Source organism: Equus asinus, chromosome 2 (genome assembly GCF_041296235.1).
Source record: "Equus asinus isolate D_3611 breed Donkey chromosome 2, EquAss-T2T_v2, whole genome shotgun sequence".
Classification (NCBI taxonomy): domain Eukaryota; kingdom Metazoa; phylum Chordata; class Mammalia; order Perissodactyla; family Equidae; genus Equus; species Equus asinus.
The window spans coordinates 34,554,042-34,572,315 of record NC_091791.1 but is presented as its reverse complement, the minus strand read 5'-3'; the positions used below and the strand labels follow the sequence as shown (position 1 = coordinate 34,572,315).

The 18,274-nt window shown below is 38.8% G+C and overlaps 1 protein-coding gene across 3 annotated transcripts in view; it reads right to left on the bottom strand.

Moving 5' to 3' along the window:
• The window catches only part of LOC139039718 (cytochrome P450 2C19-like), a 78,049-nt gene that overhangs the window by 34,985 nt on the left and 24,790 nt on the right, over nt 1-18,274 (bottom strand). For 2 of the 3 annotated variants that reach the window (XM_070486760.1, XM_070486767.1), the window contains exon 1: nt 6,588-6,786. The exons of the other annotated variant lie outside the window; for it this stretch is intronic. In XM_070486760.1, coding sequence (XP_070342861.1) covers nt 6,588-6,755 — 168 coding nt within the window. In that variant the 5' untranslated portion in view covers nt 6,756-6,786. Of the gene's footprint in view, nt 1-6,587; nt 6,787-18,274 lie in introns of those variants that run through there. 3 annotated transcript variants of the gene reach the window in all.

Genomic DNA, 18,274 nt, shown 5'->3' with positions numbered 1-18,274 from the left:
AACACAGAAAGAGAGTGAGCATCTCATAGGCAGTGCAAGGACAGGCACTATCTCATGGAGGAACTACTTCTTCCACCCTGAAGTATTCACAGGGTACAGACAGCAGCTTTGTGCAGAATGCAAATCAATGCTGTTATCACCAATTAGGCCTTGACTAATTACTTCTTTCTTTCATTCACCCATGCTGGTGCTGAACCCATAGCCATTTCCTTGACATCAAGTGCAATTTGCTTCTTCAGAGAAGTTTAATTATCATGGCTATCTGAGCAAGGCACACAGCTTATGTAGTAGATGATTTGAGAAATGAAATATCTTAACTACAAAACACTTCCCTTACCACTTACCTTCAGCTGGAAACAGAAAATGGCTACAAAGGAAAGAAGAGAAACAACACTCCTGGCTTTTGCCACTTTATTATTTTGATTCTACCATACAAAAACCTAAATGTTTCTCTATTCACAAAACACATTATTTCACTCCACTATTTATGATAGTAATAGACCATAAAAGGCAAAAGAAATAAAATTTATAGGAAGTAATTTGCTTTACAGTGACCTAGTTTAATTGCATGCCCCCAAGAATGTATTTTCTTTTTAAAATTGGCTTTAATTGGCAAAAATGGTGGGGTGAGCTGACCCGGGATTCTCTCCCCTCCAAAATACAACAAAAGATTGGAAGAACTGAATTTCAGAGAATAAACATAATGCCAGCTCGTTAGAGACCTACAATACCAAGAAGGCGGAGATCATAACCTTGCAGACGGCCTCGGAGGTGCTGGAACGGTAGGAGAGAACATCGCTCCCTCCCCTAGAGTCTGCGATCGCTGCGGCGCAGGTCGGGAAGGAGCGGGGGAGGGGCCGCGCGACCGGGGGATCATCCAGGACTCCTGCCGCTGATTCAGTGGAGACCCGCTGACGGGGGGAAAGCTTCCGTCCGCGGGGACCCTATAAATCAAGGGCCTTGGGAGACCAGAGAACAGAACTGATCTGAACCCAGACTGGCGCGTGTGAGTAACAGCCCCTCCCCCCCAACAAAGCCAGTGGGCACAGCCATCTTGCCCCAAAGGCGGAGAGCTAACACGCCGCTCTCGACCCCCATCTAGTGGCGACAGGCTGTAACTGCAACTGAATTCTACCACCATGAGAAAAACCGCTCCTCTACCATCCAGCAATTTATAAGAGCCCCAGACCAGAAGGAAAACAATAAAAACACAGAATTAAGTCCTGAGGACTTGGAATTAGGTAAACTAAGTGATAATGAATTCAGAGCAGCTATAATAAAAAAACTCAATGAGGTAGAGAGAAAGATAGAGAAACAAGCCGAGTTCTGGAGTTACTTCACAAAAGAGATTGAAATCATAAAGAAGAATCAAACAGAATTACTTGAGATGAAAAACACAATGGACCAGATAAAACAGAATATGGATTCCCTGAATGCCCATGTAGACAACCTAGAGGAGCAAATCAGCATAATCGAGGACAGACAGGCTGAATGGCGCCAGACAGAGGAAGAAAGAGAACTAAGAATTTAAAAAAATGAGGAAAATCTCCGAGAGATAATGGATTCAATGAGGAGTAAGAACATAAGGATCACAGGAATTCCTGAGAATATGGAAAAGGAAAATGGAGCAGAAAGTGTGCTTAATGAAATTATTGAAGAGAATTTCCCAAATTTAGGGATCAATGGAGAAATGTGTGTAGAGGAGGGTTTTAGATCTCCTAGATTTGTCAATGTAAAAAGACCCACCGCACGGCACATAATAGTAAAGTTGGCAAATAGGAATGATAAGGAAAGAATACTCAGGGAAGTAAGAAAAAAAAAGAGAATAACCTATAAAGGAGCCCCTATCAGACTGTGAACGGATTTCTCTACAGAAACCCTACAAGCTAGGAGAGAATGGAGTGATATATTCAAAGCTTTAAAGGATAAAAACCTTCAGCCAAGAATACTCTATCCAGCAAGAATTTCCTTCAGATATGAGGGAGAAATTAAATCTTTTCCACACAAACAAAAGTTAAGGGAATTTGTAACTAAAAGCCCTCCATTACAAGAAATCCTCAAGAAGGCTCTCATACTTGAAAAAAGAAAAAAGGGAGAAAGGGGACACAAGCCACAGACTAGGGAGACTGATGGATAGAACCAGAACAGGATAGCAAATAGTCAACTATAGCTTTAGGGTAAAAATAAGGAAACTACCAAAACAAGGACGATCTTAGCACTCTAACTACAAATTAATAAGACGAGTTGGAATAAAAAATGAAAATAATTATTTAGGAGGGGAACACCAAAGGGTCTAAATCAGTATTGGTCGAGTAAGTAAGAGACCACCAGAGAATACACTATATTATACATGAGATTCTAAATGCAAACTTCAAGGTAGACACTAAAATAAAGTACAGAACAGAGTCACAAATCATAGATAAGGAAAAATCTAAGAAACCCAGCATAAGAAATTGCAGTATTAAATGGGTAGTCTAAAGCACACAGGAAAAGAAACACAGGAAAACAAGATAATGAGCGACAGATTGACAGCATTAAGTCCACATGCATCAATAATCACTCTCAATGTGAACGGATTGAACTCTCCAATAAAAAGACACAGAGTGGCAAAATGGATTAAAGAACAAGATCCAACAATTTGTTGCCTCCAGGAAACACACCTCAGCCCCAAGGACAAACACAGACTCAGGGTGAAGGGGTGGAGGACAATACTTCAAGCAAATAGCAAGTAAAAAAAGGCAGGTGTTGCAATTCTCATATCAGACCAAGTGGATTTCAAAATAAGACAGGTAAAGAGAGACACAGAGGGACAATATATAATGATCAAAGGGACACTTCATCAAGAAGAAATAACGCTTATAAATATCTATGCACCCAACATAGGAGCACCAAGATTCATAAAGCAACTATTAACAGACCTAAAGGAAGATGTTAAAAACAACACAATAATAGTAGGGGACCTCAACACCCCACTCACATCAATGGACAGATCATCCAGACAGAAAATCAACAAGGAAATAGTGGAGCTGAATGAAAAACTAAAACAATTGGACTTAATAGACATATATAGATCACTCCACCCTGAAGGAGCTGAATACACATTCTTCTCAAGTGCACATGGAACATTCTCTAGGATAGACCATATGTTGGGAAACAAGGCAAGCCTCTACAAATTTAAAAAAATTGAAATAATAAGCATCTTCTCAGATCATAGTGCTATAAGGCTAGAAATTAATTACAAGAAAAAAGCTGAGAAAGGCACAAAGATGTGGAGACTAAACAACACACTACTGAACAAGCAATGGATCATTGAAGAAATTAAAGAAGAAATAAAAAAATACCTGGAAACAAATGAAAATGATAGCATGCCATACCAACTCATATGGGATACAGCAAAAGCTGTATTAAGAGGAAAATTCATCGCAATGCAGGCACATCTTAACAAACAAGAAAAATCCCAAATAAGCAACCTTAAAGCACACCTAACTGAACTAGAGAAAAAAGAACAAATGAAGCCCAAAGTCAGCAGAAGGAGAGAAATAATAAAAATCAGAGCAGAAATAAATACTATTGAAACGAAAAAGGCAGTAGAAAGGATCAATGAGACAAAGAGCTGGTTTTTTGAGAAGATAAATAAAATTGACAAACCACTAGCCAGACTTACAAAGAAAAAAAGGGAGAAAGCTCAAATAAACAAAATCAGAAATGAACGAGGGGAAATAACAACAGACTCTGCAGAAATGCAACAGATTATAAGAGAATACTACAAAAAACTATATGCCAACAGAATGGATAACCTAGAGGAAATGGATAAATTCCTGGACTCCTACAATCTCCCAAAGCTCACTCAAGAAGAGGCAGACAATTTGAACAGACCAATCACAAGGAAAGAGATTGAAACAGCAATCAAAAGCATCCCAAAGAATAAAACCCCAGGACCAGATGGCTTTCCTGGGGAATTCTACCAAACTTTCAGAGAGGATTTAATACCTATCCTTTTCAAGCTATTCCAAAAAATTAGGGAAGATGGAACACTTCCTAACACATTCTATGAGGCCAACATCATGCTGATACCAAAACCTGACAAGGACACCACGAAAAAAGAGAACTACAGGCCAATATCACTGATGAACATAGATGCAAAAATTCTCAACAAAATTTTGGCAACCAGAATTCAGCAATTCATCAAAAGAATCATACATCAGGATCAGGTGGGATTCATACCAGGGACACAGGGATGGTTCAACATCTGCAAATCAATCAACGTGATACACCACATCAACAAACTGAGGAATAAAAACCACATGATCATCTCAATAGATGCAGAGAAGGCATTTGACAAGATCCAACAGCCATTTATGATAAAAACTCTGAACAAAATGGGCATAGAAGGAAACTACCTCAACATAATAAAGGCCATATACGACAAACCCATAGCCAACATCATACTCAATGGGCAAAAACTGAACCCCATCCCCCTGAAAACAGGAACAAGACAAGGATGCCCTCTATCACCACTCTTATTTAAAATAGTACTGGAGGTCCTGGCCAGAGCAATCAGGCAAGAAAAAGGAATAAAAGGAATCCAAATAGGGAAGGAAGAAGTGAAACTCTCACTGTTTGCAGACGACATGATCTTATATATAGAAAACCCCAAAGAATCCATTGGAAAACTGTTAGAAGTAATCAACAACTACAGCAAAGTTGCAGGGTATAAAATCAATTTGCATAAATCAGTAGCATTTCTATACTCCAGTAATGAACCAACAGAAAAAGAACTCAAGAATACAATACCATTCACAATCGCAACAAAAAGAATAAAATACCTTGGGGTAAATTTAACTAAGGAAGTGAAGGACTTATATAATGAAAATTACAAGGCCTTTCTGAGAGAATTGGATGACGACATAAGGAGATGGAAAGACATTCCATGTACATGGATTGGAAGAATAAACATAGTTAAAATGTCTATTCTACCTAAAGCAATCTACAGATTCAATGCCATCCCAATCAGAATCCCAATGACATTCTTTACAGAATTAGAACAAAGAATCCTAAAATTCATATGGGGCAACAAAAGACCCTGAATTGCTAAAGCAATCCTGAGAAAAAAGAACAGAGCTGGAGGCATCACAATCCCTGACTTCAAAACATACTACAAAGCTACAGTAATCAAAACAGCATGGTACTGGTACAAAAACAGGTGCACAGATCAATGGAACAGAATTGAAAGCCCAGAAATAAAACCACACATCTATGGACAGCTTATCTTTGACAAAGGAGCTGAGGGCATACAATGGAGAAAAGAAAGTCTTTTCAACAAATGGTGCTGGGAAAACTGGAAAGCCACATGTAAAAGAATGAAAATTGACCATTCTTTTTCACCATTCACCAAAATAAACTCAAAATGGATCAAAGACCTAAAGGTGAGACCTGAAACCATAAGGCTTCTGGAAGAAAACGTAGGCAGTACACTCTTTGACATCAGTATTAAAAGGATCTTTTCGGACACCATGCCTTCTCAGAGAAGGGAAACAATAGAAAGAATAAACAAATGGGACTTCATCAGATTAAAGAGCTTCTTCAAGGCAAGTGAAAACAGGATTGAAACAAAAAAACAACCCACTAACTGGGAAAAAAATATTTGCAAGTCATATATCTGACAAAGGCTTAATATCCTTAATATATAAAGAACTCTCACAACTCAACCACAAAACATCAAACAACCCAATCAAAAAATGGGCTGGAGACATGAACAGACATTTCTCCAAAGAAGATATACTGATGACCAATAGGCACATGAAAAGATGCTCATCATCGCTGATCATCAGGGAAATGCAAATCAAAAATCAAAACTACACTAAGATATCACCTTACACCCGTTAGAATGACAAAAATATCTAAAACTAATAGCAACCAATGTTGGAGAGGTTGCGGAGAAAAAGGAACCCTCATACACTGCTGGTGGGAATGCAAACTGGTGCAGCCACTATGGAAAACAGTATGGAGATTCCTCAAAAAACTAAAAATAGAACTACCATACGATCCAGCCATCCCACTACTGGGTATTTATCCAAAGAGCCTGAAGTCAGCAATCCCAAAAGTCCTGTGCACCCCAATGTTTATTGCAGCACTGTTTACAATAGCCAAGACGTGGAAGCAACCTAAGTGCCCATCAACAGACGAATGGATAAAGAAGATGTGGTACATATATACAATGGAATACCACTCAGCTGCAAAACAGAACAAAATCATTCCATTTGCAATAACATGGATGGACCTTGAGAGAATTATGTTAAGTGAAATAAGCCAGCGAGAGAAAGATAATCTGTGTATGACTCCACTCATATGAGGAATTTAAAACTATGGACCAAGAACAGTTTATTGGATACCAGGGGAAAGGTGGGGTGGGGGGTGGGCACAAAGGGTGAAGTGGTGCACCTACAACATGACTGACAAACATTAATGTACAATTGAAATTTCACAAGATTGTAACCTATCAATAACTCAATAAAAAAATGAAAAAAAAATTGGCTTTAATTTACTTACCCTTTGCAAGCCACTTGAGGAACATAAAACATACTTACATTACTTAAGGATTTGCTGATGTTCTTAACATCTAACTGTAGGATATTTCCAATAATAGGGAGAGGAGTGGGGCCAGGTGGGAGCTTCCCTTTCCTGGAGCTCTCTTTCCAGAGTAAAAGGAGAAGCAAACAGGAGAGACAGAGCCCCAGAACCACAACCAGATCCATTCTCTCTTCCTACTCAGACAATTGTGATCCTGAAATCCAAAGTTTTTATAATACCCCATGTTAATTCGACTTGTGACTCTTTTGCCTACAAATCGATGTCAGCTAGATCAGCTCCAATCTCTTCTCAGTGGACTTTGGCCTATTGATAAAGGTAAAAACAGAATAATCTTTGACCATGTCCTCCTTTTTTTCCAATGCTCCACCATGGAGATTCTGGCTTAATTGGTTATGAATGGGGCCCAGGTATTGGTAATTATGTTAAGAATACACCAGAGATGATTTCAATATGCAGCCAGGATTAAGAAATACTGAACTAAATTATTTGATCCAAAAATTGCTCAACATTCTAGATTCTCAGATTGATGACCTGTTGGGAATTTATGACTTTGTATTGTATTGCAGTATATTCTGTGGCTTTTATTAAAAAAAGGGGGGGGGGATAATCTTTAATGCTTCGTCAAAAACTACTATACTAAAATGCATAAAGACATTTGGACCAATGAAGAAATGGATATGATGGTAGTCCCATATATTAGTACATATAGCCTAGATGTGTAGGAGGCCTGCACATATAGCCTAGATATGTAGGTTTGTGTAAGTACTGTAGATGAGGGAGACATTTTCCTCTGTGCTTCCAGGTTCTCTTGCCTGGTCTAAGACTTAAACTGACATGAGACAGATTAAAATGAGAAAAACAAAGAAAAGTTTAATAACATGCATAGATGGAAGAAACCAAGTACTTGCCAAAATGGCCAAAGCCCTCAACTTAAATACCACTCTCAGCTAAACATGAAAAAAGATGTTGGAGCTGGGGAGAGTTAGGGATTTCAAAGGGAAGGAAGGCAATTCACAGATAGGTGAAAAGGAGCAAACATTTGGAAAACAAGTCTTTGTTTAGCAACACAGAAACAGAATAACAGAGGGTAGCACAACAAACAGGCTTTTCTAAGTTCCTCCCTATCTGCCACTTAGTTCATGTTATGCTAAGGTGATAGCTTGCTTCCTGAGACAGGTTTTTTTAATCTGAATTTTTTTAGGCAATTGAGGGGGAGGTAACAAGAAAAACTTTCTGAGTCTTTTATTTCTTAAAAATAATCAGCCTAGGGGCCAGCTCCATGGCCTAGTGGTCTAAGTTCATGTGCTCTGCTTCAGGGGCCCAGGGTTTCGCCAGTTCAGATCCTGGGCACGAACACGGCACCACTTGTCAGGCCATGCTAAGGCAGTGTCCCACATAGCACAATCAGAAGGACCTACAACTAGAATATAATAGAATATAGTTGTATATTCTAGTTCTGGGGGGCTTTGGGGAGAAGAAGAAGAAAAAAAACAAGATTGGCAATAGATTTTAGCTCAGGTGCCAATCTTTAAAAAAAATCAGCCTAAAATAATCTTCATGTTAATGAGAGACATTTTGGGGTGGCAAATTTTGTTCCCCTTCAGTACACTCCATGATATTTGCACAATAACGAAATCACCTCACAAAACATTTCTCAGAACATATTCCAGTCAGTAAGTGACATGTGACTGTACTATAATTCAATAGTTCAGGATTTACCATAATCAGTAACTTCAAAGTAAATATTGAGTTAATAATTGCAGCACCTGTTTATTAATACGATAGTTAAGGTTGTTTGGTTTTGTAACCTTTGGACTTGAGTGAACCCAGGTATCAGTGAATCTGTTATCCAGGACAGAGAAGTAGTAATTTGGTGAGTGGCTCAAGGCCTTGAACTCTGAAAGAAATGCACTAACTTATGGGATGAAATAAGCTCCATGGCTCTCTTTAGAGCAATAATTTTATTACTGAAGAGATTGTGTCTCTGTCCTTCCCTTTCTTCAGGAAAGGCTCTTGCCTGGCCCTTTCTCTTTCCATAGATGAAAGAGCTGTAGATATTTTTGAGGTATAAGTCATTTCAGAGATCCACTAGATTAATCCCTACTTTATTTTTACAAATGAGGAATTGGTGACTCACTGAGGTCAAATGTCTCCAACACATTAGTAAAAGATCTTGAGTTAGAATCCTGGTTTCCATTTCCAAGGTCAGTAACCTTTCACATTGAAGATATTTCTGATCACTGCCCAGATGGATGGCAGGAGGGTATCAGCATGAAGCCCTCCCTAGTCACAGAGTAATATATTTCAAGTAAAATGAATATTTTTATTTAGTATCTAGCTTTTTTCAGCTATTATGTCTCTGATATCATATTATGATATTATTGTTTGTTTTGTTAAAAAAGATAAATTTGTCCTAAAGCACTATGAGGGAAGAAAGAAAATATGGGATAAATTCTGAATGTGAAAAAGAAAGTTTTCTTGAACTTTTAGTCTACTCTCGAGAAGGAGATTATAAAAGATTTTTCTTTATTTTTGGGTAAGTCTACCTAAAAGACAAAAATTCTGTTTTGTACAAATAATCTCCTATGTTCCAAAAGGCTGAAATCTCTCTATTAAGAGAACTTAAGGGTTTTTTTTTTTTAACTATTTGACTTTGTGTGTTTGCCTTTAACATCTTCTATTGTAACTTTCGTTAAATGGAAAACTAAGAATTGTTTCCTATCTGATCAAGTGTTTTAAAACCTTTTGATATTTTTGACAAACTTCCCCAAAATTCAAACTTTGAGAATTGCCAATGGTGCCCTTGTACCTCTTGAATAATTCATTCTCTCTTTAAAGGGGGAGATAGTGAGCTAATTAGGCTTATTTGGTATGTTAAATTACATGGAAGTCATTATCAAATAATTGATGACAAACCTTCTTAGGTTATATTGTATGGGTGAATGTCATTAATATGTGTTTTAAAAAGTTATATAACATTCCTAAAATTCTGATCTGTTCTGGTTGTCAGCCATAATTCTAGCTGTTATTTTTAAGTGTTGTATATCACAGAAATAGCTAAGTTTCTTTGTCAATTGCCATTTTTGAGTCTTTTGTCACTTGCAGACTGTTGTTGTTTTACTCTGAAGATTTTGCAGATGTTTTCAACTTCAGAGAGATTCATGAAAAGGACTCTGACACTTGCTCTACAATGCAGGTTTCTGATAAACTTTCATATTATAACACAGAGCTGGGTAATAAATTACACAACTGTAGCAGAGAAACTGATGGCCTCATAACTGCTAACAGAAGATTAAGATCAAGAATTGATTACATGGGGCTGAAAGAACTGATAAGGATGATTATAGTTTTTATGGCTGCTCATTTGAAATATTGATGATTTTTAATGTTTTGTTTTTCCATATATAAGGAAATTGTTTTCTCTTTTCTCTTAAGCTAACCATGATGTACAACCATCAGGTAAAATTATACCTTTGTAAGCAGAATTGAAACATTTATTTTTTTCTCCTTACCTGATTCCTCCACAATTTGGAAACTCTTGATGAGTGAGTATTCTTACTTTCATGGCAATATAGTTATTTGCATAAGTTCAAAAAGAATCTGGTCTCCTTACAGTAGGACACAATTGGAAACATTGGTTGTAATATCAAGACTTTGACTGCAATGTCTGATTTGAGAGAAACTTGCATAGACTCAGATATAACCAGAGAGCTTTGAGGAATAAAGATTGACAGAATGGAATAAAGCCACTTGGAAATATTGGCCTGGTACCTTGCTTACAGGTTTCCCAGCAACCTTACCAGGTGAGTAAAGAAGGTCACTTCCCTGGCAGGTACAAAAACCTCAGGATATTTTGTGGAAACTCAAGAGAAGAGAGAAATTCACCCAAATCTACAGATATTGTGATGGAATCTGAAGGCAAGTCCTTCCCCTGGCCTGGTGTTTTGAGAGGCCTTTAAAGTTGAACCTGAGATTCCTTATGAAAAGATCCAGCAAGGCAGGTTTAAAAGAGCCGATGTGATCAATTGCTATTTACTTATGTAAATATGTAAATTCTGTAAATAACTGGGCCAAGTTTATTGAACCTAGACTTATTTTGCAAACCAGTGAGTTTTAATTTGGCTATCTTTGGTAAAAATGAGGGTGATTTTAGAGAGAAAAATTATGGTTCAGTAAAAGCTATAGTAAATATTCATGGATATTAGATTCTAGTTCCGTTAATTGTCTTCAAGGTTTTTGTTTTCTATCTGTAAAATGGACTGGATCTGGAATTATTCTAGTCTCCTGAAATATCTGGCTAAAAATGTCTAAATTAACATTTTCAATTTTTCCCATGATTTTCATTTGGAATCACTGTGAACTGAAACCACCCTTTTTCCTGAAGCCCTCTAAACTGAAGCTGGTCAACTTGATATAAACTTATGAAAGATTCATATCTGTTGCTGTGTAAGCCACTCAAAAAGATGCCTGAATACTCAATTACATCATCAGAGACATTTCAAACTGCAGGAGATTCTTCAACTCTGACTTCTGAAAATCTTCACTGGCTGTCCCCTGGGCTCAGAAACTGGTTTATAATTTGCTCCAACCATTAATCTTATTTTTCTTTTTGTTTCTCTTGAAATTCATCTTATTAAATACCTGGTTACTTCTTATACAATATAGGCCTAACTTTGGGATCCCTGTTGCATCACCATCTTACTAAAAGAGTGGTTCAATGAGATGGAACAACCTACACCTCTTATCAGCAGGAAGAAGCTAGGGCAGTAATCACCCCATTTCCCTCAAGGTTGAGGAATGAACAACAAAAAATGGAGAATTTGTAACTGTGGGCTCTCTAGGACCAGTTCAACTGACCCCATCTTATCAACAGAGTAATTGAGTGGTTTTTCACTAACTGAAACCCCTTGTCTGGTTTAGGCCAGTTGAGACCACAAACGCATCAATCTGGCCTACATAAATTCCTGGTAAGTGACCTTTTTGGTGTCATAGGGCTGAAAAATTTGAACTCAGATCATGCTAACACCACTACTTTTTGAACAAGCCTCCTGTGAAGAGCCATGAAGTTTGACTATACTTCCGCAGATCATCAATTCTTCACTTCTTCTTACCTCTAATCATCTATCTCAACACTTCAGACAGCTCAGCTCTTCATCCCATAGGTTTTGCCTCTAGCACTGCACCAAGGAAACAGATCTGAGAGCATATGCCTCCTGTCTCCTTGTAGATTGATCTCACAGATAAAGCTACTTTTCTTTTCCCAAAGTTAGATGCTGTAACAATTGGCTCTTTATTCACAGTGGGTAGTAAGCTCTTGCTCCATAACATTAGCATGTATTTCCTAAATGCAAGATGATTCTTCTACATAACTATAATACAACTATCAAAATCAGGAAATTAATACTAATGCATGACAACCATCTAACCTTGACTTTGGTTTTGTATTTCACCAATAAATCCCAATGGCATGTTTGTGTCCAGTTCAGACACCAATGCAGGTCACATGTTACAACACATTTTCATATCCATTTTGTTGACTTTAGTCTGGAACAATTTCTCATTCTTTCCTTGAATTCCCTGACCTTGCCTCTTTTGAATGATGTAGACCAGATGTTTGAATAAAGTTCCTGAAATTCAATTTGTCTATATTCCCTCATGATTAGATTCAGGTTATGTATCTTTGGCAGAAATACCACAGAATGATAATTCATCTTCTGTCTGCTTCCTATTAGGTGACAAACAATTTCAGTCTGTCATATTATAGATGATGCTCACTTTGATTACTTAATTAAGACAGTGACTGGTAGTCTGTTCCACTGTACATATATTCTTCTCACCTTTGTAACTGGGAAGCATTTTCTGTGTATATCCTTTGAAATATGTAAATATCCATGGATCATACAGTTTTTTTATTTATTCATTATTTATTTGTTTATTTATATCAAGTTGGAACTATGTATTCAATTGTAGTAGATGAGTTATAATCCATTTCTATTATTATCTGTTTTGATGCTCCAATTATCTACCCATGATTGGGTTTTTTGTCCTCTTGACATGTGTCCATCAATCTTTGAGCAATTCCTTGATTTCTAGCACAATGAGAAGCCACACTATGCAGCATGCCCTGAAGAAATCCAGAGTATTATCTTGGCCTAACTGGTATCTACACAACCTCTGTAGGACCCATCACGGGATGGACCAGCTGAAGTGAGGGACCATATGGAAGTGAGAGGTCAACAAAGTTCCACCAGGCTTCATCCCTGGCCCAGCCACTCCCCAGGTTTGCTCCACTTCTCCAGCACTCCTTTCCCTCATTTTGAAAAGAGTCACATACTCTTATCAGCTGTTGCTCCTAAAATGACCTGCAGAGGGTGACTGCTGGGTTCTTAATAGAGCATTCAAGCCATGAAAGGACATGAAGGAATAAATGCATATTGCCAAGTGAAAGAAGCCAATCTTTAAAGTCTACATACTGTATAATTCCAACTATATGATATTCAGGATAAGTCAAAACTATGGAGAAAGTAAAGAGACGAATGGCTTTCAGGGGTTGGAGAGGAAGGGACAGAGGGGTAAATAGGTGGAGCACAGAGGATTTTTAGGACAATGAAACTATTCTGTATAATGTCATATTGGTGGATACATGACACTATGCGTTTGGAAAAATCTATAAGCCATATAACAAAGAGTGAAACCTAATGTAAACTATAGGCTTTAGTTAATAATAAGTTATCAATATTGGCACATCAATTTTAACAAATGGATCACATCAAAGCAAGATATTAATAAAAGAGGAAGCTGTGGACAGACAGAGAAGGAGTATTTGGAAACTCCCTAGACTTTTGGATTGGTTCTTATTTAAACCTGAAACTGCTCTAAGAAATGCAGTCTAGAAAATTTAAAAAAAAAAAAAAAAAAGAACTTCTGCAAATTAAATCTGACACCAGACTTGGACAAAAGAACACTCAGCATGAGGATAGAATATAACTTTGACAAATTATATGAACATATGAAGTAAAGTAAAATAGAAAAGGTAAGAAATGTAGAAGACCATCCAAAAGTTCCAATATGTGAATGATAAAAATTCCAGATACTGAGATAAAAAGAAACAGAAAAGAAGAAATCATTCTCACAAAAAAAGTTCAAGGAAATATCATTTAATTAAAGGACATGAGTTTCCAGATTGCAGGGGCTCAGAAAGAGGAATTAGGCATGTCATAGTGAAATTTTTTAAGACTAAGTTGAGAGAGAAGATATTTTAGGATTTCAAAAGAAAAAATTGGCTCCATAGAAATGATCAAGATTCAGGAGGGGATGCAACTTTTCATAAGCAACACAGCAAACCATAATTCATTAAAGGCCTTAAACATTCAAAGAGAAATTATTTACAATCTAGAAACCTATTTCCAGCCAACTTTCAACTAAAGGATGAGCAAACTATCTGGAAGTTGACTTCCCATGCACATTTTTTTCAGGAAAAAAACCTGTGCTCTGCTAAACAAAAGAGTAAAACCAGAAAAAGGAAGACCTTATGTTGATGTAGAAGATCGAACAAGAGTCAAAAGGAAAACCTCAGATGATGTTGAAGGCAGATCTTAAGAGGTGAGCTCTTCTCAAAGTCTCAAGACCAACTAGAACATTTTGGAGTAAAGAGAAGGCTGGGACAGTTTTCTTCAAGAAGATTAAAATTGATAGAATGTGTCATGTATTCGATTGTATTGGTAGTTGATTTTCACAGTTCAGGCAGGGTTTAGAGTTGAGCCAATGATAAGTATCTAGATTCATCTAGAGAATTAAGCAAATAGGAATAAGTGGACATTTAATACTTCCAAAGAATACAAAATTTTGTAAACAAAGGAATAGTAATCATCATATACACCACTCAGCTCTTCAGAGAATGATGTTTACATACTCATGACAGTATAAGCACTGAATACTGACCTAACCAAAATTGTGTTCCAGCTCTATTGGGAGTATTTGGGAGGGTAGCAGGGCATTCTCACTGTGCTGATGTGGTAAGATGAAGTAAGAGAGTACTCTTGGAAATTTGTGCCTGGTTTCCTCTGACCTGTATATACTTGACTTCAATCGGTGTCACCATCTTCACATGGCATAATATTTAACATTTCATCCTGGGCATGGGCTGATTACTTAGGCACCCCTTAGGGCACCAACACATGCCCAGCGATGGTCAGGCAGGGCTCACCCAGCCTCAGCACCTGGGCATAACCAGGACCTGTGGGACATTGCCTCAGAACTAAGTGAAGATGCAACTGGGTTCCGGAAGATCCTGAGGCCTCTCCCTGGGACAGTCTCTTCACAGTGACTTCAGCAGCAGCTCCTTCTAGAGGTTGCCTCTGGGTTTTATGATAACCTTCAGCTCCTCCCTTCTGAGGATCTATGAAGGGAGTTCCTGAAACTGAAATCCTTTTCTCCCTGGGAACCTGTGACCAACTGATTCTTCTCTGTGTCCTTCAGAGACTTCTCCCCACTCATGTATCTCTGAGAAGTGGCCTTCGTAGTAATGGCCACTTAACTACTTAATGACCACTTATCTCTCTATGCCCAACGGTCAAGTTCCCTCTTTTGTTATTGTTGCACGTTGATTATGAACTCCCCACCCCCCGGCAGTGGCTTCTCTCCCGATATATGCTGACCCAGAATCCCTACTGACCTTCTCTAAAGAGGCCCAGCTGAGTGAAGACCACGGGAAGAAAAAACAGACCATACTTTTTAATGGAGGAGCTACTTTCTGAGATAGGAGTTGAAATGAACTTAACCTCTTTTTAAACACATACATACACTCCCATACTTATGCACACAATCCCTCATACTTAGACACTCATGCACATGCACACTCACACACACATATAAACAAAAATACACTTTCCATTTCATGTTGTGCAGAATCGTGGTCTTTATGAAATCTCTTGAGTCTCTCTCCATGTTGACACATTCTGGTGTTTAGCATTGCATGGTTGTAGAGGAATCTTCCTTATAAACCTCCTGTCAGGTTGGAGGAGAATATCTATACCCTAAAGCAATAGAGAATGGCAGGGTTTGGGCATGTCCAGTAGAGAAGAATTTCATCTTTGATTGTCTGACAATTAGAAAAGTCAGAGGTCTGAACTGCTTTCTTGGGTGGTAAGATTCATGTTTGTAGAGAGCAAGCTACAGATGGATGTATTCTTCATGAGGATGTATCGAGCTGCCGTATTTCTAGTCTGTACTTTTTAACAATGGAAACAATACATTAAACAGTATATTATATGGATCCACAAAAAATTTAAAAATCACTGAAAATGGTGTTTCATGTGTAAATGATTAATCCTAAATTCAAATTTACAGATTTATAGACAACTAGGGAGGACACTTGGGCTGATCCAATGAACAAAAAGTTTTGATATAGACTTTACAGATGATGTCTGCTACCTTATATCAGCCACCGTATCCAATTTAGTTCTGACTGCTTTTATTTGCTCAATATCAGGAGAACATCATTGCTATGGATGAAATTGTAAGCGGCAAGTGTCCCTTCAAAGCTTTCCTGTTATCCCATACCATTCTCTGGGACCTCCTACCCATGAGTCCCACCATCCTAATCCTGTGACTCACTCCCTATTCTACCCCTTCTCCCCTACACACCTGTAGACTTCAGTGACATAGGCTGGGAGAACTAGAGATTGGATGGGGAGCCTGGCTTCAGAACAATTGAACCCCTGTAAGTGGACTCCTTAAAAAAAAAGTGGAGCTGTGGTCTCTACACAGCTCACAATCAACCAGGAACCAAATGTAGCTGAGGTTGCAAAGGTCCTGGAGATGGAACAGCTCCAGGAAAAAGAGAGATGGAGACACAACCTTCTAAGTGCTGCTCTGCCTATTTGCTCTCCAGACACTGGTGTCGAATCCTGCTCATGTTGTTTTCTACTGGTGGGCATGGAAGGTTAGTGACGCTGTGACTATTGATATGTCATCAGCCAGGCTGCTGTGTCCTGGGAATGAGAGGGCTCCCTTCCAGATATGCTTCCATCTGTGCCTGTCTACAGATGTCTAATGCTTCATTCTGGGGAAGCCGAACTCGGCTTGAGAGGCTGAGTGATCCCCAGACTGTGGTAGGTTCTCTAATTGCATACATGGAGTTTCTCATTCTGATCTCTCTACAAGGGCCTGAGTGACCTCTGGTGGGTGGGCTTTCACTAACTGTGGGTAAAATGAAATGAAGGATAGGTAGATGAGGAGAAGAGAGAAGAATGAAAAAGACAGAAAATAAAAGACTGGGTGGGCTCCAAAGGAGGGCAATGGAGAAACGGAAGGCCAAAGATGGCAGTGTCAGAGACTGAGTCTCTGAGTGGAGGTAGTAATGTGGGCAGAGTGGCACCAGAGACTCCTCTGTACTCAGTCCCAGGCTTCAGGGACCTAGGCCACAGTCAGTCAGTATTGAGTCCTTCAGAGGATTCTCAGGAAAGCCTACAGGGTCGTGTGACTTCAAGTGGAAGCCAAAGCCAGTGGACATTTGGTCCGCTGCAGCACCACCAGGACCCAGGAGAAGCTCACTTTCCTCATCTACAACTTACATCAGTTTTCTGTTTAGAACAAGAGAGGCTGGAGCTCACCCTAGACAGGTGAATTCAGGGCACATGCACCATTGTCACCCCCATCTTGGCCCCACCTTGAATGCCACTCACTCTCAAGTCTCAGAGGCCTTCTGAGTACCACGGGTCAGTCCCCATCCACTGACCTTTGTCTATGTGTGTGGGTTACCCAGAAGCAGATACTGGGCCCAGGAAGAGAATTTTGGCCCAGGAAATGACCAGTGATAGGGGAGTGGGTAGTGAGCCCAGAGAGGGAATGGAAGCACTGCAGAGTGGTGGTGTGGACAACTGAGGACCTGTGTCCAGTCTCCTGCTCTCCACAAACTCCGACCAGTCCCCATGACCAGCCAGTCTATAAATCAGTTGTCATTTGTGAAGGCCCAGAAATACCTTCTTTTTCCGTTTACCATGATGGGACAGAAAATATAAGAGGAAAGCATGTTTTGATATTTTAGATTAGTCTGGTGGCTGAAGTGTTCTAACTTAGGGAAGAGTGGACAAGCTCGACTAATTTTTTTTTCTTAGATTGGCCCTGAGTTAACATCTATTACCAATCTTTTTCTTTCTTTCTTTCTTCTTCTTCTCCCCAAAGCACCCCCCAGGTCATAGCTGTATATTCTAGTTGTAGGTCCCTCTAGCTCTGCTACATGGGATGCTGCCTCAGCATAGCTTGATGAGCAGTGCTAGGTCTGTGCCCAGGATTGGAACAGGTGAAACGCTGGGCTGCTGAAGCAGAGCTCACAAACTTAATCACTAGGCCACGGGGCCAGCCCTAGGCTTATCTAATTAAAATTTACCACTTATATTATCCAGACGGTAGAATAGAATGAGAATAACTTATATGATGTTTATTTAATAAAGCTATGCTGAAATATTAAAATACTAACAAGATGCAAAGTGAGCAAGAGGAAAGCAACTCACCTAAAAATTTTTAATTGAAAGAAAATAAATAGCTTACAATAATATTTTTGAACAAGGAGATACCTAGTGATAGGATGCTTTCTTAGTTTAGGATTTTGATGACTAGGTGCAAGTCTGGTTGAGTGAACTTAGGAGGTACCTCACTGCCATTTTCTGGAAGGGGATATCCA